The sequence below is a fragment of the Bombina bombina genome, chromosome 1 (assembly GCF_027579735.1).
Source record: "Bombina bombina isolate aBomBom1 chromosome 1, aBomBom1.pri, whole genome shotgun sequence".
Lineage (NCBI taxonomy): Eukaryota > Metazoa > Chordata > Amphibia > Anura > Bombinatoridae > Bombina > Bombina bombina.
Window position 1 is genome coordinate 617,106,939 of NC_069499.1, and position 24,154 is coordinate 617,131,092.

The 24,154-nt window shown below is 42.9% G+C and overlaps 1 protein-coding gene across 3 annotated transcripts in view; it reads right to left on the minus strand.

The window, feature by feature from the left end:
- The window catches only part of LOC128645781 (heat shock factor protein 3), a 280,321-nt gene that overhangs the window by 165,340 nt on the left and 90,827 nt on the right, over window positions 1-24,154 (minus strand). For all 3 annotated transcript variants that reach the window (XM_053699017.1, XM_053699018.1, XM_053699016.1), the window contains exon 6: window positions 5,916-5,977. In XM_053699017.1, the coding sequence (XP_053554992.1) occupies window positions 5,916-5,977 (62 nt within the window). The remainder of the gene's footprint in view (window positions 1-5,915; window positions 5,978-24,154) is intronic.

Below are 24,154 nucleotides of genomic sequence, written 5' to 3' on the forward strand. Positions count from 1 at the left end.
CGTGGACTCACTGTGTCATGAAAGAAACAAATTTATCAGTTAAGCATACATTTTGTTTTCTTTCTAATGACACGGTAAGTCCACGGATCATCACTAATTACTATTGGGAATCAATACCCAAGCTAGTGGACGCAGATGATAATGGAGGGACAAGACAGGGAACCTAAACGGAAGGCACCACTGCTTGAAGAACCTCTCTCCCAAAAGAAGCCTCAGCCGAGGCAAAAGTATCAAATTTATAGAATTTTGAAAAAAAGTGTGTAGAGAGGACCAAGTTGCAGCCTTGCAAATCTGTTCCACAGAAGCTTCATTTTTGAATGCCCAGGAAGAGGAAACAGCCCTCATGGAATGAGCCGTGATTCTCTCTGGAGGCTGCTGTCCAGCAGTTTCATAGGCCAAGCAAATTATACTCCTCAGCCACAAAGAAAGAAGTAGCCGTAGCTTTCTGACTCTTGCGTTTCCCAGAGAAAACAATGAACAAGGCAGAAGACTGACAAAAGTCCTTAGTCACCTGTAAATAGTATTTCAACGCACGCACCACATCTAGGTTGTGCAACAGACGCTCCTTATGAGAAGAAGGGCTAGGACACAAAGAAGAAAGAAAAAATTCTTGATTAAAGGACTAGTCAACACATTAGATTTGCATAATCAACAAATGCAAGATAACAAGACAATGCAATAGCACTTAGTCTGAACTTCAAATGAGTAGTAGATTTTTTAATAACAAATTTAAAAGTTATGTATATTTCCACTCCCCTTGTACCATGTGATAGCAATCAGCCAATCACAAATGCATATACGTATAGTCTGAATTCTTGCACATGCTCAGTAGGATCTGGTGACTCAAAAATTGTAAATATAAAAGACGGTGCACATTTTTTTTAATGGAAGTAAATTGGAAAGTTGTTTAAAATGACATGCTGTATCTGAATCATGAAAGTTTAATTTAACCTGAGTGTCCCTTTAATGTTCCTATTCGAGACCACTTTAGGAAGGAAACCTAACTTAGTACGCAGAACTACCTTATCCGAATGAAAAATAAGATAAGGGGATTCATACTGCAACGCAGAGAGTTCTAAAACTCTTCAAGCAGAAGAAATAGCAACAAGAAACAAAACCTTCCAAGATAACATCTTAATATCTAAGGCATGCATAGGCTCAAGCAGAGCCTGCTGAAGAACTTTAAGAACAAGGTTAAGACTGTAGGGAGGAGTAACCGGCTTGAACACAGGCCTGATCCTGACCAAGGCCTGTCAAAAATATTACACATCTGGGACATCCGCCAGGCGTTTGTGCAACAAAATAGACAAGGAATATATTTGACCCTTCAAGGTACTGGCAGATAATCCCTTCTCCAGACCCTCCTGGAAAAAAGACAAAATCCTAGGAATTCGAACTCTACTCCAAGAGTAACCCCTGGATTCACACCAATACAGATATCTACGCCATATCTTATAGTAAATCCTTCTGGTAACAGGTTTACAAGCCTGAATCATGGTCTCAATGATCGACTCAGAAAAAACACGCTTGGATAAATAGCGGACTCTATCAAGGAGTCTTGGCAGACGGTCCTTGGTGGAGAAACGCGAAGTCTCCAAGGTGGAAGAGATGACATCTCCACTAGATCCGCATACCAGATCCTGCGAGGCCACGTCGGTGCAATGAGGATCACCGATGCCCTCTCCTGTTTGATTTGAGCAATAACCCGAGGAAGGAGAGCGAACGGAGGAAATATATATGCTAGACTGAAATTCCAAGGGACCGCCAGAGCATCTATCAGTACAGCCTGAGGATCCCTTGACCTCGACCCGTACCTCGGAAGCTTGGCATTCTGTCGAGGTGCCATGAGATCCAGCTCCGGCTGACCCCATTTGAGAATCAGGTTGGAAAACACCTCCGGATGGAGTTCCCACTCCCCGGGTGAAAAGTCTGCTCAGAAAATCCGCTTCCCAATTGTCCACTCCTGAAATGTGGATTGCAGATAGACAGCATTTATGGGTCTCTGCCCGCTGAATAATCTTGGCTACCTCTAACATGGTCACGGAACTCAGAGTTCCTCCCTGATGGTTGATGTAAGACACTGAAGTTATATTGTCCGACTGGAACCTGATAAACCGGGCTGAAGCTGAGGCCAGGCGAGCATTGAAGATTGCCCTCATCTCTAGGATATTTATGGGAAGAATAGACTCCTCCCAAGTCCATGTCCCCTGAGCCCTTGGAGAGCACCAGACTGCTCGTCATCCCAGCATACTGGCGTCCGTTGTCACTATCACCCAGGTGGGTCTGCCAAAGCAGATTCCCTGGGAGAGATGATCCTGAGACAACCACCAAGGAAAAGAGTCTCATGTCCCCTGATCCAGATGAATTCAGAGAGACAAATCTGCATAATCCTAGTTCCATTGTCTGAGCATGCATAACTGAAGAGGTCTGAGATGGAACCGGGCAAACGGAATGTCCATAGCCACTAGCATCAGACCGATCCCCTCCATACATTGAGCTACAGAAGGCCAAGGAGAGGACTGAAGGGCCAAACAAGAGTCGAAGATCTTTGATTTTCTGACCTCTGTCAGAAATATTCTCATTGATAAGGAATCTATTATAGTTCCCAGGAACACTACTCTTGTAGCTGGAACCAAGGAACTCTTTCCCAAATTTACCTAACATCTGTGAGAACGCAGAAAAGATAACATCTCCGTGTGAGAGTTTGCTTGTTGAAAGGAAGGCGCCTGGACCAGAATGTCGTCCAGATAAGGCACCACTGCAATGCCCCGCAACCGGAGCACCGCCAACAGTGCTCCCAGGACCTTTGAGAAAATTATGGGAGCTGTGGCAAGGCCGAATGGAAGAGCCACAAACTGGAAGCGTCTGTCTAGAAAGGCAAACCTCAGAAACTTGTGATGATCCCTGTGAATGGGAACATGTAAGTACGCATCCTTTAAATCTACTGTTTTCATGAATTGACCCTCTTGAACCAAGGTAAGAATGGAACCAATAGTTTCCATCTTGAAAGATGGTACTCTGAGGAACTTGTTCAGACTTTTGAGATCAAAAATTGGTCTTAAGGTTCCCTCTTTTTTTGGGAACCACGAAGAAATTGGAGTAGAATCCCAGACCCTGTTCCTGCATTGGAACAGGAACGATCATTCCCAGGTCAGAAAGGTCCCGGACACAGTGTAAGAACGCCTCTTTTTATCTGGTCTACAGATAACCTGGAGAGCAGAAACCTGCCCCTGGGAGGAAAGGTTCTGAACTCTATTTTGTATCCCTGGGACACGATGCCCACTGCACAGGGATCCGGCACATCCTGAAACCAGGCCTGAACGAAGAAAGAATGTCTGCCCCCCACCAGATCCGGTCCCGGATCGGGGCAGACTCTTCATGCTGACTTTGAGTCACTAACTGGCTTCTTAGATTTCTTACATTTGTTCCAAGACTGGTTGGACCTCCAGGAAGGCTTGGACTGTTCCTGCTTGGAAGGAGAGAAATTTTAATCATTGAAGTTTTGAAAGGAACGAAAATTACTCTGACGTCCCTTCTGCTTATAAATCTTATCCTGAGGGAGTAAATGACCCTTTCCTCCTGCAATGTCTGAAATAATTTCAGCCAAACCCGGCCCAAACAAGGTCTTACCCTTGTAGGGAATCACCAAAAGCTTAGACTTAGATGAAACATCCGCAGACCAGGATTTCAACCATAGAGCCAGTACAGCAAACGCAGACATTTTTGCTCCCAACTTAATAACTTGAAGGGAAGCATCCGTAATAAAGGAAATGGCCAACTTTAAGGCCTTGATCCTATCCTGGATCTCTTCAAGGGGGGTTTCTGTCTGAATAGAATCAGATAATGCATCAAACCAATATGCTTCCGCACAGGTGACAGTAGCAATACATACTGCAGGCTGCCATTGTAAACCCTGGTGTACATACATTGGAAACATCTTCTTAAAAATTGGGGATGGAGAAAAAGGAATACCAGGTCTTTGCCATTCCCGAGCAATAATCTATGTAGCCCAGTCCGGTCAGGAAAATCCTCCACTGTGGAAGGTACATCAAAGTATTTATTTAGCTTACTAGACTTCTTAGGATTCACTACGACCGTCATGTCGGAGTCATCAAAGGTGGCCAAAACCTCCTTAAGTAACAAACGGAGATGCTCTAGCTTAAACCTGAAAGATACAACTTCAGCATCAAAAGAAGGAATTACACTGTCTGAGTCTGAGATTTCACCCTTAGATGCCACAGAAGTATCTTCCTCCTCAGATTTCTGAGAGGGAACAATCGGAATAGCCACGACTGTGTCAGAATCCTTACTCACCGATTCTTTATCTTTTCTCTTTCGCTTTCCCTGCAGCATGAGAAAAGCAGACAACACATCAGTTACCGCAGAGGATATGTGAGTAGCAATGTCTTGCAATGTAACTCCAACCGAAGTGTGAGAGGAAGCGCAGGGCACTGCATGTGGGGACGATATTGTTTGGGACACTTGAGGAGAAAGCTGCGGCATGTCTTGAGCAGGAGACCCCTGAACAGCATCTTCCTTAGATAATGATGGCTCAGAATCAAAAATTCTATCCCTGTACTGTAATGTTCTCTCAATACACGAGGATCAAAAAGGGATTGTTGGTTCAACATTGGAATCAAAACACAAGCTACATGTCATTTTTTGTAGGGCCTCTTGATCCATCTTTACCCCCAAATTAAATAAAAATTGTACTTATTTAATTCAAAAATAATTAATAAAAAAAGTTACTGTCACTTTAAATTTTAAAATAAAACTTTATATTCAAAAACGCAACCACAGAGCAGCTGCTCACCAACAACCTCAGACAGCCTCTTCACCTCAGCACTTTTGCTGAGGTGCCTACCTGTCCTGCTGGAACAAAGGAAAATAAGAGATATAACAATCCGGACCCAGAGCTGCTTAAACAAGCTACAAGATCCTTGCTAGCAGAGCAGCAACAAACCCCTCTATAACGGATCACACAGGAGGAGAAACTGTATGTGCGCAACACTGTCTTGCCGCCTCAAAAAAGCCTGCCCTCCTAATCGTGGGAAGGACTGAACCGACTCCCAGTCGCCATTATACCTCCCTTGAATTAATTTGTCAATCTTCACAAAATAAAACATACCACCAAGTCTGGAATTAAAACGGAGCCGATTCTCTAATTAGTTTCACATAACAGCAGCATATCAGCAAATATGCTACTGCTCCTCAAGCCCCCAGTGCCTGCATAACTGCCCAATATAAATCCCTTTACCAAAATAGGATTGTATTAAAATAAAAGGTCCCATACAGATTAAACTGCAAAAGTGCCATATTCTCCTGAGCCCAAGAAAATAAAGAGAGGCAATTACCTGAATGCAACACTGCCCGGCAACAGGGCAGCTCACTCGGTTTGAGAGGTACATCTCCTCACATGGACCTGTGAAAATAAAAAAAGACTGAATAATTCTACTCGGGCTTTCACAACAGGGCAGCAACAAATGTTTGGGAGGCGGGGTGAGGATTATACCCCACAAGTTGCTTAAAAGCCACCACTGCTCTACTGAAGAGACTGATATGGACTACGGCTACACCTCAGGAAGGAGCAGAACAAACTTGCTCTGCTTCAAAATAATAAAATCTTGATTGAAGAATCCTTTTTTAAGATACCTAAACTTTACCACCTCCTTGCTTTTAACGTAGGCAAAGAGAATGACAGGGGTTGGAGGGAAGGGAGGTGATACTTAACAGCTTTGCCTCCTCCTGCTGGCCAGGAGTGATATTACCAATAGTAATTAGAGATGATCCGTGGACTCACCGTGTCATTAGAAAGAAATGGTCTGGTCACTAAGGGGTTAAACAGAGTAAAACAGTCACTAACAAAAGTCTCTTAAAACATACTGATAGAAGATAATAAACGTATTTCCATTTACCTTTTCCTGCTGGATCCCATCACAATGTTTCCTCTCATTAAACTCAGAATGAACTGTAGTATCTATAGAAGAAAAAAAAAAAATATGTATATATATATATAGAAAAACTGACATTTAAAAAAAAAATAGGTCCTTTTAACAATAACCTGAAAATAAATCTTAAGACATTAAAAGAACATTTAAGTAGAATAATCAACACATTTTACAAATTTCAAGTTTATTTTAATTTCTCTGTCCCTCGTGTCACATGCAAGTGATCAGCCAAACTCCTATGTACTGTGAACTCTTGCAATGCTTAGAAGGAGCTGGAGCCTCAAAGTGTGCATATAAAGACTGCAAAGTTTCATTTTGACTCAAATATCCATTTATGCTTAGATCATATAATGGATATCAATTATTTTTTGGTACAATAATGAGGACAATTGTTGTTTTACACAGGTAGCACATTACTATGTTTTGGAGAACTATTTCCATTAATGTTTAATCCAAACATTTGTTCTGTTTAAAGTATTTCATACTTCATAAATAATATCAACCACAGATAGTCACTGGATAACAGGAGTGACTATAATGGTCCAGTTCTATGTCTAATGATTCCTAAATTATTTTAGGTAATGTATTTGGCCTATATACTTACAGCACAAATAAGACACAATGGTGAAATTTTAGAATTTAATAACCTATCTTTAAAGTGACATGAAAAACGCAAGCATTTTCTTTCATGATTCAGATAGAACATACAATTTTAAACAACTTACTTCTATTATCTAATTTGCTTTGTTCTCTTGGTATTTTTTGTTGAAAATAATGCATAGGCAGGCTCTGGAGCAGCAATGCACTACTGGAAACTAGCTGCGGATTGGTGGCTGCACATATATATATGTCGTCATTGGTTTACCCAAAGTTTTCAGCTAGCTTCCTGAACCGCAATGCTGCTCCTTAAACAGAAAATACCAAAGGAATAAAGCAAATTTAATAAGTGATGTAAGTTGTTTAAAATTGTATGCTCTATCTGAATCATGAAAGAAAAAAAAAATCTTTCATGGTTCAGATAGAGCATGCAATTTTAAGCAACTTTCTAATTTACTCCTCTTATTTTTTCTTTGTTTTCTTGGCATCTTTATTTGAAAAAGTAGGAATGTAAGCTAAGGAGCCAGTCCATTTTTGGTTCAGCACCCTTACTAGAGCTTGCTGATTGGTGGCTTCATTTAGCCACGCATTATTAAGCAAGTGCAACCCAGGTCCTGAACCAAAAAAAGCCAGCTCCTATGCTTACATTCCTGCTTTTCAAATAAAGATACCAAGAGAAGGAAGAAAAATTGATAATAGGAGTAAATTAGAAAGTTGCATGCTCTATCTGAATCATGAAAGTTTAATTTTGACTTTAGTGTCCCTTTAATGTTATAGTACCAGTAGGAGATTAGATGCAACTACAGACTATCAATGCAATATAACGTAAATGGTTAGCAATATTCAATACTAGATAACCTACAGAACTATTCAAGGTAAACAGTTCTATGAATTAATTTGCTAAATAATTTATTTTTATCACAATTCTCATTAAAAAAAAATTACAATAAAAATTACATTCTTTTATATACAGTAATAAAAAGTATGTTTATCAATCAGACAACATTTATGTTAGCCCAATGCATGGTTGCCAAGTCTGTATTGTTAAATATTATATTACTATTTGGGTCCTATCGGCACAGAGTAATTTCATCAGCTACACCAGGGTCAAGATTAACTAAAATACATTTATCGTAGCTACTTGTAGGGACAGTCCAATATATTAATATACCCACTTTAAGTACCATTCTATGCAAACCAAATTAATATTCTAACCTATGAGAATTAAATTAAATGTATTCTTTGTTTACGTAGTTTGTATACTTTCTGCAGTTAAGGATAAAAACGTACTTATGCTACAAAGATTTAAACAAACCACCATTCATTTGGTTTGATTTTCGCAGATACTCCCTTGCAAGTCCAGAGACTAGCATCTTGATTGGCTGCTTAACATCCCTTTATAATGGGATGAAGCTTCTGAGGAAACTTTGAGGTAAAATATATTTATTTTTTACATAAAGATGTTCAGGTGATATTTTCTGATCAGCAGTGGCGTCACTAGGGGGGTGTGGGTGACACCAAAAAAAAAAAAATTTTTTTTTTTTTTAAATTTTATTGAAATTCAAAGAAATACATGTAGAGATGCATTGATTTTTTTTATTAGAGGGGCCGGCATTTGTGAACATTAGTGGGACTGGGGACTGCTAGCCTAAACCTGCCTGCCTATCTGTGCTCACTGCTCAGTGACATGTGGAGCAGTGGAGTCACTCACTGCTGTGCTGTCTCTCTAAACGGGAACTGGGAAATCATGAGGGGGGTGCCTGGCACCTGACCGCATGACTGTCTGACACTGTCTCTAAAATGAAGGAGCCACGTATGATGCCCACCAGACCGGTACGGTTACGGTACACTAAGTGCACACTAAAGAGGTAGGAGGGGAGGGCGGGCGGGGGTCCGGGGGTGGACAGAGTGCAGAGGTGATCGGCCATAAGAAGCGGTAGGCACGCTGCCCAGGGCTGTGCACTGACAGACTTGGAACAGAGTCAGAGAGCAGAATTTTTATAGTTTGCGCGCCTAAACCTTTTCTTCAGTGGTTTATTTTAGAGTGCTCTGTTTATGTTTCATTTGATGCTCTGCTGAGCCAGGGAGCAGCTCTAGGCATGAGCTTTATAATTAAGGCAGTGCAGTTTACATATTTGGTACGTGTGTACCATGTTTTTGTTCATTTAACTTAGTTTAATTATATATTATGTGTTGTGTGATTATTTTATTAGGTTTATAATGCTGTTTAGCATTTAAAGTCTTCATTTCAAAGCTTTAAAAATAATGTATTAGGTGTTACTTATGACAATTTTGAGAGGGGCCTGGAAGCTATCTCCCTCACTTCCCATTGACTTGCATTATAAACTGGGTTTCAATTTACAACGGTTTCGATTTACAACCATTCCTTCTGGAACCTAACCCCGGCGTAAAGTGAGGGCTACCTGTATACTGTATAGGGCTATGAACTTATCTCCTAGGGATATAATAGACATCATAGTTTAATTTAAAATAGTATAAACCATTTTGTCACGGTCGCTGATCACACAACATTGTTACTTCCAACAGGGAGTCACATAAAATACAATGGGAGGGTGATACATTCAAAGTTGCATAAATACCCCTATATGTAGGCTGTATTAGCCATGGATCAAAACGAGAGCTTGCATCAATAGATATACCTTTTTTTTTAAAAAAAAAACTAAACATAGCTACCCCTCAGAGATATATAGGTAATCTGAAGATCTAATGCATAATTAGTTTAATAGACAATAAGTCTGCTGCATGGGCATGGGCCCTATGCCCCACAGCATTAGATTTAGAATTCCAGTATTCAGTTAATTACAGTGTAAACCCCTCAAAACAAGACATTCATTATCTAGTAGATTCATAGCAACTCCAGTCCTAATATTTCCTTTCTTCCCCTAGTACCAACTATATAGTTTATGTTAGGGATCAGATACTATCCATAGTAAATTATTAATATAGGTTTTGTATCTGTATACACCCAGTTGTTCGGCCCTCTTACTAACCCCTAGTATTATTGATCAGTATCTCTTATGTTAACAATAAAATGCAAAACTAACTAAATGAAACTTCCGACCCAGTATAACTACTATAGCTAAGGCCTAAAACAAAAACGTTATCATAAAATGTTATAATGAGATGAAAATCAAACTGTGCAATAAATTTTCGGTCTATATGAGAAAGCAGGTCTACTAACCCATAGGCTGAAAAGTAGCAGCCTCATAATGAAATCGCTATACATAACATATATGAACAGACATGAATACTGTTGTATGTAGAGAATTTAGAGTATATTCTTATAAATACAGAACCAATACCTATAGACCTAACTTTTCAAAATAACATGTATGTCATTCAATGTTTTAAAGGTGATATTTACAGACCCGGGGTAAAGAGACTACTATGCCACGTGCCTCTCCTGGATTACCGCAACTATCAATATAACTATAGACTTTAACTTATAAGTCATTACCTAATGCCTAAATAGGCATCGAACTATAATCAAGAAACTGTCCCATATATAGCTACAGGACCATGCTTTCTGATGCCTCTGTCTTCATATACAGTTCCCGTAATTAAGAGACCACTGCCGATATAAAGTAAAACAAGCCAAGTTGAAGGTGTGGTGCAGTCGCTTTCCTATGGGGCAAAATCCCTTACCCCACACCTGCATTACAAATGTTCTGTCCCAGAGAGGCTACATATAGTGGCATCTTGAGTCGATGGTCGGTCGTTGCGTCCAATGCTCCTTTCAGGAACTGGTTTGTTCCAGCTGGCTGTATAGTCCGGGCGGCATTTTGAAGACAGATTTCCCAAAGAGGCCAAACATCATCGGTAGCCAGGATTATCTTGAGCAGTGGCTCAATCTTCGTGCACGAAGACTCCAACGGCCGATCCTCTAGCTTCCCGCGGACCAACAGCACCATGTTAGCTCTCTCATCGCCGGGAGACAGAGAACGCCCACAGGGTATTGAGGTATAGCTCTCAATGGTGTTTGGATAGCTAACAAATGGTATTTCTCATTGTTATAAGGCAGGGGTGGGCAAGAGGTAGATTGCGGTCTACCAGTGGACCACAAGTGAATTTTGACCGCCTGGAAGATTTCAAAAGTCTGCATAATTAGAGAAACATTTCTCACACATCTAGATTCTGAGTGAAGAGCCTCACCGCCACAGATGAGAAATGTTTCTCTTATGCAGAATTTTGAAATTGGCTATGAGTCTATGATGGCGGTATGTGTACTTCAGCATGCGCAAAGCTGCTGTAGATGAAGTCGCTGCCCCAGTTTTGGTTACTGCCTGTCCCAAACTCTCCTACTTTTTGTCTCAAGAGCGGTGAAGTCCATAGTACAGACTCTTCATGCGCCAGGCTGCGATGCTGCTCAGTTTCCCTGGGTTTGGCAGTTCCAGGTCCTGCTCTGTCTGATATTCTGCATCTTTCTATTTCTGTCCTCCGTTACTTGTCACCAGGCTCTGTTGTGTGAATGGTTTGGTGTAGTTTTTTCCCCAGGTACTGTTACTCCCCTCAGGTTCTTTTACTTACTCTGTACCAGGCTTTGATGCTGCTCTCTGATACTTTCTCTGACACACTAATAGCAGCTATAATGTGTGCTAGTTTCTGCAGCTTTCTGTCCTCAGAGTTTGCAGGTCAGTGCTGTTGCTACTATACCAGTTTCTAGTTACTGTGTAATGCGGTACAGAGCCTGTAGGTCCTGCTGCTGTCACTGTCCCAACTATTTGCAGTAGTCTTCAGCTAGTAGTGGACGAATGGAGAGCAGCCAACAGGACCTGCCCCTAATAAACCTGACATTTCGTCCAGCCAATAAAATTACTTTGTAGAATGAGTCTATGATTGGCTGAGAATAGTTCATTGTCATTGTTGTACCTGAGCTGTGGGTTTCCCATGTGTTCCATGCTTGACTACTCCGCTAGCCCTAGACTCGAGTCGTCTTGATTGTTTGACTACTTATTCATACGCAGGCGCTGTACACAGATAAGGTTGCTTAATGGTCCCAGCGTGACGTAAAGAGAGAGCTCTTGCAGTAAGTAACGAGCGCGGCTGTATTTATTATTAAAGAGCACGGCTGATTTTAAAGATGTATTGTGTGGCAGAAATGACATTTTCAGCCAGCAGGTCCTATTTGAGGCAAACTTAAAATTTTTAGCCAGCAGGTCCTATTTGTGGCAAAAATAACATTTTCAGTCACCAGGTCCTATCTGAGGCAAACTTACAATTTTTAGCCAGCAGGTCCTATTTGTGGCAAAAATAAAATTTTCAGTCACCAGGTCCTATTTGAGGCAAACTTACAATTTTTAGCCAGCAGGTCCTATTTGTGGCAAAAATAAAATTTTCAGCCAGCAGGTCCTTTTTGTGGCAAAAATAAAATGTTCAGCCAGCGACTTTTTTTTTTTTTTTTAAGTTAGGTGACCACGTCACTTGGAATAAAATTAGAGGTAGCCCTTGCCTTACAAAAGTCTGCCCACCCCTGTTATAAGGTATGTCTTGTATACCACTTGTCTGGGCATCAGCGGGCATGTCAGTTCCAGTCCTCAGCATTTCAGGTTCCGTTTGTTCCAGTGTATTTGATGCTTGACAGTGCACCGCCTCTTATATGACTCTAATCAGCTGTATTTCCACCCTTTTAAGGGTAGTCTCAAAGTATTGCCAAATTGTACTCTTCCATCTGGCTGTAGTCACCATGTTACCTTTTGAGTCTGACATAAACCTTTGCAATATCAGGGTCAGATTATCTCGATCGGCTTCTTGATCAAAACAAAATTTATGCTTACCTGATAAATTTCTTTCTCTTGTGGTGTATCCAGTCCACGGGTTCATACATTACTTGTGGGATATTCTCCTTCCCAACAGGAAATTGCAAGAGGACACCCACAGCAGAGCTGTCTATATAGCTCCTCCCCTAACTGCCACTCCCAGTCATTCGACCGAAGACAAGCAAGAAAAAAGGAGAAACTATAGGGTGCAGTGGTGACTGTAGTTTAAAAATAAAAAACATCTGCCTTAAAGTGACAGGGCGGGCCGTGGACTGGATACACCACAAGAGAAAGAAATTTATCAGGTAAGCATAAATTTTGTTTTCTCTTGTAAGGTGTATCCAGTCCACGGGTTCATCCTTTACTTGTGGGATAACAATACCAAAGCTTTAGGACACGGATGAAGGGAGGGACAAGGCAGGAACTTAAACGGAAGGCACCACTGCCTGTAAGACCTTTCTCCCAAAAATAGCCTCCGAGGAAGCAAAAGTATAAAATATGTAGAATTTAGAAAAAGTATGAAGCGAAGACCAAGTCGCCGCCTTACAAATCTGTTCAACAGAGGCCTCATTTTTAAAAGCCCATGTGGAAGCTACCGCTCTAGTGGAATGAGCTGTAATTCTTTCAGGAGGCTGCTGGCCAGCAGTCTCATAAGCTAAACGGATTATGCTTCTCAGCCAAAAAGAAAGAGAAGATGCCGAAGCCTTTTGGCCTCTCCTCTGTCCAGAGTAGACAACAAACAATGCAGATGTTTGACGAAAATCCTTAGTAGCTTGTAAATAAAACTTTAAAGCACGAACCACGTCAAGATTGTGTAATAGACGTTCCTTCTTTGAAAAAGGATTAGGACACAGTGATGGAACAACAATCTCCTGATTGATATTGTTATTAGATACCACCTTAGGAAGAAACCCAGGTTTGGTACGCAAAACTACCTTATCTGTATGGAAGATCAGGGGAATCACACTGTAAGGCAGATAACTCTGAAACTCTTCGAGCCGAAGAGATAGCTACCAAAAACAGAACTTTCCAAGATAGAAGTTTGATATCTATGGAATGCAGAGGTTCAAACGGAACCCCTTGAAGAACTTTAAGAACTAAATTTAAACTCCATGGCGGAGCAACAGGTTTAAACACAGGCTTGATTCTAACTAAAGCCTGACAAAACGCCTGAACGTCTGGAACATCTGCCAGACGCTTGTGCAGATGAATAGACAGAGCAGAAATCTATCCCTTTAAAGAACTAGCTGACAATCCCTTCTCCAATCCTTCTTGGAGAAAGGATAATATCCTAGGAATCCTGACTTTACTCCATGAGTAACCCTTGGATGCACACCAATGAAGATATTTACACCATATCTTAAGATAGATTTTCCTTGTGACAGGCATTCGAGCCTGAATTAAGGTATCAATGACCGACTCGGAGAAACCACGTTTTGATAAAATCAAGCGTTCAATCTCCAAGCAGTCAGCCGCAGAGAAATTAGATTTGGATGTTTGAATGGACCTGGGAGTAGAAGGTCCTGCCTCAGCGGCAGAGTCCATGGTGGAAGGGATGACATGTCCACCAGATCTGCATACCAAGTCCTGCATGGCCACGCAGGTGCTATCAAAATCACCGAAGCTCTCTCCTGCTTGATCTTGGCAATCAGACGAGGGAGGAGAGGAAATGGAGGGAACACATAAGCCAGGCTGAAGGACCAGGGCACTGCTAGAGCATCTATCAGTGCTGCCTGGGGATCCCTTGACCTGGACCCGTAACAGGGAAGCTTGGCGTTCTGACGAGACGCCATCAGATCCACTTCTGGTTTGCCCCATAGTTGAATCAGCTGGGCATGGAGCTCCCAATCCCCCGGATGAAAAGTCTGCCGACTTAGAAAATCCGCCTCCCAGTTCTCTACTCCTGGGATATGGATAGCTGAGAGATGGCAATAGTGAACCTCTGCCCATAGAATTATCTTTGAAACATCCAACATTGCCAGGGGGCTTCTTGTCCCCCCCTGATGGTTGATATAGGCTACAGTCGTGATATTGTCCGACTGAAATCTGATGAACCTGACCGCAGCTAATTGAGGCCAAGCCTGAAGAGCATTGAATATCGCTCTCAGTTCCAGAATGTTTATCGGAAGGAGGGCTTCCTCCTGAGTCCACGAACCCTGAGCCTTCAGGGAGTTCCAGACTGCGCCCCAGCCCAGAAGGCTGGCATCTGTCATGACTATAGTCCACTCTGGCCTGCAGAAACTCATTCCCCTGGACAGATGGACCCGAGAGAACCACCAGAGAAGAGAATCCCTGGTCTCTTGATCCAGATTTAGCAGAGGGGACAAATCTGTGTAATCCCCATTCCACTGATTGAGCATGCAAAGTTGCAGTGGTCTGAGATGTAGGCGGGCAAACGGAACCATGTCCATTGCCGCTACCATTAGGCCGATTACTTCCATACACTGAGCCACTGTCGGCCGAGAAGTGGAATGAAGAGCACGGCAGGAAGTTAGAAGCTTTGATAACCTGACCTCTGTCAGAAAAATTTTCATTTCTACTGAATCTACCAGTGTTCCTAGGAAGGAAACTCTTGTGAGAGGGGAGAGAGAACTCTTTTCTTCGTTCACCTTCCACCCGTGAGACCTCAGAAAGGCCAGAACAATGTCCGTATGGGACTTGGTGATTTGAAAAGTCGACGCCTGTATCAGAATGTCATCTAGGTAAGGAGCCACCGCTATGCCCCGTGGCCTTAGAACCGCCAGTAGGGACCCTAGAACCTTCGTAAAGATTCTTGGTGCCGTGGCTAACCCGAAGGGAAGAGCCACAAACTGATAATGCCTGTCTAAGAAGGCGAACCTGAGGAACTGATGATGATCTCTGTGAATCGGAATGTGGAGATAAGCATCCTTTAAGTCCACGGTAGTCATATATTGACCCTCCTGGATCATAGGGAGGATGGTTTGGATAGTCTCCATCTTGAAGGATGGGACCCTGAGAAATTTGTTTAGGATCTTGAGATCTAAGATTGGTCTGAAAGTTCCCTCTTTTTTGGGAACTATAAACAGATTTGAATAGAAGCCCTGCCCCCTGTTCCTCCCTTGGAACTGGGTGGATCACTCCCATAACCAGCAGGTCTTGAACACAACGTAAGAATGTCTCTCTTTATCTGGTTTACAGATAATTGTGAGATGAAATTTCCCCTTTGGAGATGAAGCTTTTAAGTCAAGAAGATATCCCTGGGAACAATCTCTAATGCCCAGGGATCCTGGACGTCTCTTGCCCAAGCCTGGGCGAAGAGAGAGAGTCTGCCCCCCACTAGATCCAGTCCCGGATCGGGGGCTACTCCTTTTTGCTGTCTTAGAGGCAGCCGCAGGTTTCTTGGCCTGCTTCCCCTTATTCCAAGCCTGGTTAGGTCTCCAGACTGGTTTGGACTGGGCGAAATTTCCCTCTTGTTTTGCATTAGAGGAAACTGAAGCTGCGCCACTCTTGAAGTTTCGAAAGGAACGAAAATTATTCTGTTTGGTCCTTAACTTATTGGACCTATCCTGAGGAAGGGCGTGACCTTTTCCTCCAGTAATATCAGAAATGATCTCCTTCAGACTGGGCCCGAATAGGGTCTGTCCCTTGAAGGGGATGATAAGAAGCTTAGACTTTGAAGTAACGTCTGCTGACCAGGACTTAAGCCATATCGCCCTACGCACCAAAATGGCAAAACCTAATTTCTTAGCCGTTAGCTTGGTTAAATGAAAAATGGCGTCAGAAATAAAGGAGTTAGCTAACTTAAGAGCTTTAATCCTGTCTAGAATATCGTCTAACGGGGTCTCCACCTGTAGAGCCTCCTCAAGAGACTCAAACCAAAAAGCCGCTGCAGCAGTAACTGGGGCAATGCATGCAAGAGGCTGGAGAATACAACCTTGATGTATAAAAATTTTCTTAAGGAGACCCTCCAATTTTTTATCCATAGGATCTAGGAAAGCACAACTGTCCTCGACGGGGATAGTTGTACGCTTAGCTAGGGTGGAGACTGCTCCCTCCACCTTAGGAACCGTCTGCCACGAGTCCCGTATGGTGGCATCTATGGGAAACATCTTTTTAAAAGCAGGAGGGGAGAGAACGGCACACCTGGTCTATCCCATTCTTTAGTAATAATTTCCTAAAACCTCTTAGGGACTGGAAAAACATTGGTGTAAACAGGTACTGCAAAGTATTTGTCCATTTTACACAATTTCTCTGGAACCACAATGGGGTCACAGTCATCCAGAATCGCTAAAACCTCCCTAAGCAATAAGCGGAGGTGTTCAAGCTTAAATTTAAACGCTGTCATCTCAGAATCAGACTGAAGTAACGCCTTCCCGAGTCTGAAATGTCACCCACAGATAGAAGCTCACCTGCCTCGGCTTCTGAGCATTGTGAGGGTATATCGGACACCGGCAATAAAGCGTCAGAAAGCTCTGTATTAATTCTAGCCCCAGAGCTGTCTCGCTTTCCTTGTAGCCCTGGCAGTTTGGAGAATACCTCTGTGAGGGTAGCATTCATAACTGCCGCCATGTCCTGTAAGGTAAAAGAATTAGACGCGCTAGATGTACTTGGCGTCACTTGAGCGGGAGTTATAGCTCTTGATTGAAGGTAAAACTACACTAAGTCACCACATATCTCTTGATACTTCCTTTCTTGTCGAGAGTTGCAAGAGAATGACTGGGAGTGGCAGTTAGGGGAGGAGCAATATAGACAGCTCTGCTGTGGGTGTCCTCTTGCAACTTCCTGTTGGGAAGGAGTATATCCCACAAGTAATGGATGAACCCGTGGACTGGATACACCTTACAAGAGAAATATTGTCCAATATCCGTAAGGGTGTTTGTGCCACCACTGCACTCCCAATACTCTGCTTATCGTCTAAGTCAGATCGGAGACTTTGGGCCTTCAGACATCATTCCTAAGATGGCTCCCTCTGCTCACAGCCAGCAGGCAATGTTCTTAGGTTTGACTTTTCCTCAGTCCTGACAGGGTTTCTGCCTTATTTTCTATCTCCCTTCAAACCTTGGGACCTTATCTCACTTCTGTGGCCGAAAACGAGTCGTATTGTAGCCGTTTTAATTATTATTTGGCCCTTAACTGTATGGAGCCTTGGAATCATGTGACTGCTCCGTACCAGGCTGACTCCGCCCCCCCCCCCTTACTTGATTTTCTTTTCTTCAGATAGAAAGAGTCCACAGCTGCATTCATTACTTTTAGGAAATAATAACCTGGCCACCAGGAGGAGGCAAAGACACCCCAGCCAAAGGCTTAAATACTCCTCCCACTTCCTTCATCCCCCAGTCATTCTGCCGAGGAACAAGGAACAGTATAAGAAATACCAGGGTGAAAAGGTGTCAGAAGAATAAAAACTATGAGACGCCCCACAGAAAAAAAAATACGGGTGGGGAGCTGTGGACTCTTTCCATCTGAAGAAAAGAAAATTATCAGGTAAGCATAATTTAAGTTTTTCTTCATAAATGGAAAGAGTCCACAGCTGCATTCATTACTTTTGGGAAAACAATAACCTTGCTATAGAGGACACAGAATGCAAAAACGGGAAGGTACAGTAGGCGGCCTATTCTGAGGGCACCAGGTCTGAAAAAAACACAACCCAACTAAACCCTGCTTCGTCGGAGCCAGACAAAAAATAAAATTGAAGGAAAAGGCGCCAAGGACACTGACCTGCAGATAGTCCGAAAGCCTAACTAGAGACCGCAAGCAGAAGCACTGAACCAACACTCCTGCAGGAGAACCGTCACCCAGCAGTTGGTCCCCACACAACCCTTCCTAGTACAGTACCAAAATCCCCCAAAGGGAGAGAACAAGGGTAAGCCAAAGGGATACCCAAGGTACAGCAAAATCCATAAAGGGGGAAAAAAAAAACCTTCAAAGGAAGGCCAAGTCTACAGAGACCCAAATGGATCCCAAGAACAAGGGGAGATGACGCCCAACCCACAAGGAGCAACCGGCATCATCAAGGAGAAGAACATCTACCGAACATCTTGCAATAGCACCGAAAAAGACAGCTGAAGACAAAGTCCTCAAACATCAGAACTCAGAAACTGAGCAAACAGAAATTACAAGCAACAGTCCAGCAACACGTTGCCATCCGTAGGAGGACAGGGAGAAAGCACTAACCGTAAGGAAGAAGCGGCCGAACGAAATAGCAAATTGCCCAACCTCCATAGACAGAGGACACTCTCCAGGCAATCCAGGCGGCCAAGCCTACTCACAGATCACAAAGGGGGAGAGGCACAGAACCTCTAAAAAAGGTCCACAGTCATCCCTAAGACCTGAGGATGAACAACAGATTTCAGATCTTACACCTAGCCGGACCAGCTCAAGCAGAGGCAGATCTGAAAGCAAGGGAACCGAAAGGAACCCCAAAACCTGTCCCCAAAAGGGCAGAAGAATGGACACAGTCACTTCAATCTAAAGACAATCGAGCAGGCGATAGATCCAAGGGATCCACCCAACTTAGTCTCAAAGCGGAGCCAGCAGCTCCCCAGATGGAAAGGAACAACTCAAAGAGCAGATAAAACATCTGTTCCAACCTCCCGAACACAGGAGAGGCCCCTAAAAAAGGAACCACACCTCTGTAAAGGAGAGCGTCGATAAACACCTGCCCATAAGACCAGAAGTCGTAGGAAGAACCGAGAGGACACAAGGCCACGTCACTGACTAACACAGTTTGCTAGGCAGGAAGGCCCACCATCAGGTCACGTTAGTTGGCTGTCCCAAGGGAACCGTATCGTCCGGCACAAGACAAGCCCCAAGGAACCCCCGTCTCTCAGTAAATCTGGCCAAGTTGTAAAACAGAACAGCCAGAACAAGGGCTAAGCCCAAGTACCCTGGAAACTGGAACCCACAAGCCAGTCCTAGGATAATAAGGTCTGGTAACATCCCACAGCGGGACCCACAAAGAGAAAACGCTGAGTAAAATCCTCGACAACCGGAAGATCAGGACAAGAAGCCCGGGCCCCACCAATGTTTAGATTAAACAATCTTCCAGGAACATAAATCCCTTGTCTGATATCAAAAAACAGACCTCCCAGGGAAAAATTCAGAATAACCCGGATAACAAGAGCAAGAAGCCCTTGCAAGTCCTGACCCAAAGGGAAGAGACCACCCCTTGCAGGAGGCCAACACTCCAAAGAGCCATGGCCATAAAAGGACACTAGAGCTAATAGGCATCCAAGCAACATTAACATGATCGTGCTTGAAAAGTGTGGCTAATCCCCCTTAAGGGACACAAGGTGCTGCTCCATTTATCAACCTCGAAAGGAGGAAAAGCTGAGTAGACCTCGCTGGGGATCGAACTAGCAACCCTCGGTGTGCTACAGTACAGAGTAGCCACAGAGCATTAGTATGCTGCGCTAGCTAGCCACGAGCAGTACACCAAAACAGAGCAACAGCATGCCTCCACATCACCTCGGATTCGAAGTCAGAGGACAGTAAAACATGGCTTTGGATGTCACCTGGATGACAATACCTAAACCATATGAGTGGAAAATCACTAGGACCTCTTCTATACCAAGAAGGAGATGCAGAGCATTCCCAACACCAGGGAAGGACCCCTAACCGGAGCCCAAAAAATATCTCACTGTCTAATGTCCCGAAAAAGGAACAACCAACTCTCGAAGGGAATCCAAGTCCTCCAAAGGTGACCCATCCACAAGGAGAAACGGACAAAATCTAAGAGGTCTCAATGAAGAAGAGAACCACTAAAGGAACAAGTCCAAAAAGGACAAATTCCTATAGCAACACCGCCCCAACCGGTGGAAAAGAGGAGCTAAACCCTTTAATTCTCCCACCACGTTGGAAGGAATACTGTAGGTTCCAAGGGTATCGGAAGCAACAGAAAGTGGCACAGCAAAATTCACTGACCCAGTCAACAGAGAGACGGCTATTTAGGACTGAAAAAAATACAGAGAGCCACACGGACCCGCAAGTCCTCTTGAGAATGCTTAGCTGAAACTTGTAAAACAAATAACAAGAAACATAAATAATGTTAAGAGCACTCGGCACCCCAACCTGACCAGCAAGGTATATTAGGCGCCACATGTCTGAATAAGCCGCGAGACAGAAGATCTGAACCCAAGCAGGACCAGCCTGCAACCAGGTTCATAACTGCCAAGCTGGCTAAATCTGCCCTCAGAGAGGGAGGAAGAAAAACAGACAGACAAACATGGGACTAAAGTGTCCCGAACAACTTCCGTAGAAGCAAACAGCGAGGATCGATCCCAGAGATCTTTAAGTTCCTGCAGGAACATAGTATGAAAAAGAAACTAAAATTCATCCTAACCAGATAAAATAAAATAACAGGCAACCCGAGGGTTAACGCCCAAGGAGGACAGAAAGATCTGCATGACCAGCCTAACAGAAACCCTATTCTTCCAACAAAACTGGGAAGGATCTTGATAACAAGACTTAAAGGAGATTACTTCATCCCCCATGTCTAGCGAGGAGAGCCCTTCGAAGGAGGAGACTGTCCCATAACCGAGAAGGATAGGGTCTCCAAACTGCTCAAAAATGTGTCTGAGTAAGACACAAAGACAAGCCTGCCTGTAACGAAAGGCACAACACTCAGGAACAGTTTGAACTGCACATGCCCTCCAGTGGCCGAGGGACCTGGGGCAATCGGGCAAGAGCACAATCTCAAATAAAGATCTGGACTTTGTAGACGTGCAAGCGCCAAAAGTATGTAAAAGCAAAAAAGTGCCACAACCTCCGGGGGGAACAATCCACCCTCCGAGGAGGAAAACGCATAACATGGGTTACCCGCATGTGTAGTAGTAGTAGTAGTAGGGAGCGGTAGGGAACTTGCCTTGAATCCCCGAGCCCGAGGAACAAGGCGCTCTAGGACGCCCTAAAGAACATAACTGACTGACCTGAGTCAATGGGGCCAATTTACATTCTTCACAGGACGAAGAATCTGAATCAGAAAGTTGAACAAATCTCAACATCAGCATCCTCCATAACTGGATAAAGGATACCAAAAAAATGGACTATATATAAAACAATTTAAACGGCACCCGACACCCACAATGGCTGGGGCACACACCACCTCCTATGAACCAGACACCAGCGGACTAGAATTTTCCGTTGCCACACAGTCAGGAATGAGGAAACGGGAGACCAAAAACGTAGACACGCCCGGTCACAAGCTGAACCGTACAGTCCAAAAAAAGCGTGACCAACAGTAAGGCCATTATGTTCCAAAAGCCATAAGCCCAGTTAACACTACACATAAGCAGATTGAATCACATAACAAACATGATTAAAACCCACCCTGTTCAATAATCCTTCTCAGGAGATATTAACCCTTGATTCCAAGATACTAAAGGAGTCCCACTGAGACCCTGTATTTTTCATGTGAGTTTGCAGGAACCAATGAGTTACAGTACATTCATGAAGAAGTAAAATGAAGCGATCTTACCAGAATCTACGCCGTGGAACAGGAACACGGCCCTTCAAGTGTGGCAAATAGTAGCCTCACCTCCACCATGGAATTGAGAGAAGAAAGCAGGCAGCAAAGCGAAGTTCGACAACGCTGATTGCTTGTGGAGTTGTTAAAATGTGTCGGGATGGTTTCGCAGAAAGACTCTTCCTGCATCTCCGGACTCTAACTTTCATCCAAGTCCTCACTGAGAATGACAGGATTACTTTAAACTCCCATCCCATGTCGAAGAGTACAACCCTCAATAAGAGATGAAAACAAACTTCTGACACTTCTCTGCCAACCTCCTGGGACGAAAGGCAAAGAATGACTGGGGGATGAGGAAGTGGGAGAAGTATTTAAGCCTTTGGCTGGGGTGTCTTTGCCTCCTCCTGGTGGCCAGGTTCTTTTTCCCCCCAAAAGTAATGAATGCAACTGTGGACTCTTTCCATTTATGAAGAAAATATCTGACATAATCGCCCTTCCAAATTTCATGTGTGCTGTAATCGCACAGGGAATATGACTTCAATTCACAAGACACACATTTGGCATCAGTGGCCTCAGACTTGGTTTACACTTTTTTAGTGCATGGCAATATGTTTGGAACTGATGAAAACTTTGTGACTGGCATTTTATAATCTCTGTTGCATTCTTAGGCAGCAATGATTACACATGTTCTCATCTGTGGAAATTATGGGTGGTGGTTTGTGTAGTCTTTCCAATGAAGTGTCTTTTGACTCTCATCTGGGTGGATCCTGGTGCCCTCTAGGTCAGTACCTCCGACTGAAATACTAGATTACTGGCTATGGATCCTCTGGCAGCACGGATATTACCTCATCATGGATTTCTGGAGTACCCAGACATCATAAGCCATCTTGGATTTTTGCTAAAATCTGCAAGGAGACAGAATCAACTGCTAATGTATCACTCATAATTATGATGAATATGAGACCCTTGGATTTTTAGAAAGCATTTTAGTTTAACCCCTTACTTTACCGACTAACTTTTGCCAAGTATGAGTTCACTCATGTTTTCAGCAAGGCCTATAATTAATGAGAGGTAGTACCCTCTAAATGGACACCCCTTAATCTGGTAATGATGCAGAGGTAAACCATTTCTTCATATAGCACCTCCTGTTGTTGTTTAGAGGTTATGGTGCATTGTGGTTCTAAAAACATAATTATTAATTGGGTGTAAGTCACATTACTGAGTCAGAGGTGTTCGCACTCTTACCCACTCCGTCTTCATTCCTAGAGTTGCATCTGGTAGTTGCAATTTGACCCTGCTCAAGTTTGGACTGAAAAATATCAGAAACATTAGTATACATATGACCTTTTCTTAATGAGAGTGGAACACCTCTGTCAAATTGTGCAGGCACACCGCTGTTATTACCATGTATACTATTTGGAGAATAACAATTTATGCTTAGCTGATAAAATTCCTTTCTTTCTTGATGGTAAGAGTCCACAAAATCCTTACTCATGGGTATTCACTTCCTGGCCACCAAAAGACCCTGAAAATTTTAAAAGAATTTAGCAAAAATATGATAAGACATCCAGGATACACACCACGCCACCTGGTCTATTAAAAACGTTATTCTGCTAATACAAAGAATGGAGAAGGGACTAAAAAATGAGTATATATGTATGGGAACAAAAGGGCGAAAAATATGAACTCTAGAAGCCCCACAAAGAACTCAAAAAGGTAAATGACAAGGGATGCTGTCAGACAAGTCCTTAAATTACATCCTGAAGAGACTGAAAGATTTGAGGATGCTAACAGAATGCCCTGCATAACCCGAACTGTGTACCTGGATAGATACACATTTCCACCCCTGGAAAATCTACAAAGACAATTAAGAAATCTAAGAAGGAGCAGAGGGTGTCTTTGCCACTTTTCTAATAAGCTCCCCACAAACTTAACATATAGATTCCACACAAGTTATAAAAAATTAAAATGGCGCTTACACAGCTGACAAGGAGTAAATATCAATAAGTATCTAAACAGTTTTAAATAAGTCCCAAACACTTCTGACCGTAAAGGTAATTTCTTATTTTATATATAAAAATATATTCAAGTTTAAAAACCGTAACAATATATCAACAAGTAATAGCAACGTTTGTGGCAACAGTGTATCTGTGTCAGTTTAAACAGCACAATTATGTCAGAGTATACAGCACAGATTATATAGCACAGATTTCCTTTTTAAATCACTAGAACTTCCATTTATTCCAAAAGGTATAAAGCATAAAAAACAATATGTTTAAAGAACAGTATGTTAAAAAAGGAAATTTATGCTTACCTGATAAATTGATTTCTTCTACGATACGACGAGTACACAGATTCATCCTTACTTGTAGGATATTATCCTCCTGCTAACAGGAAGTGGCAAAGAG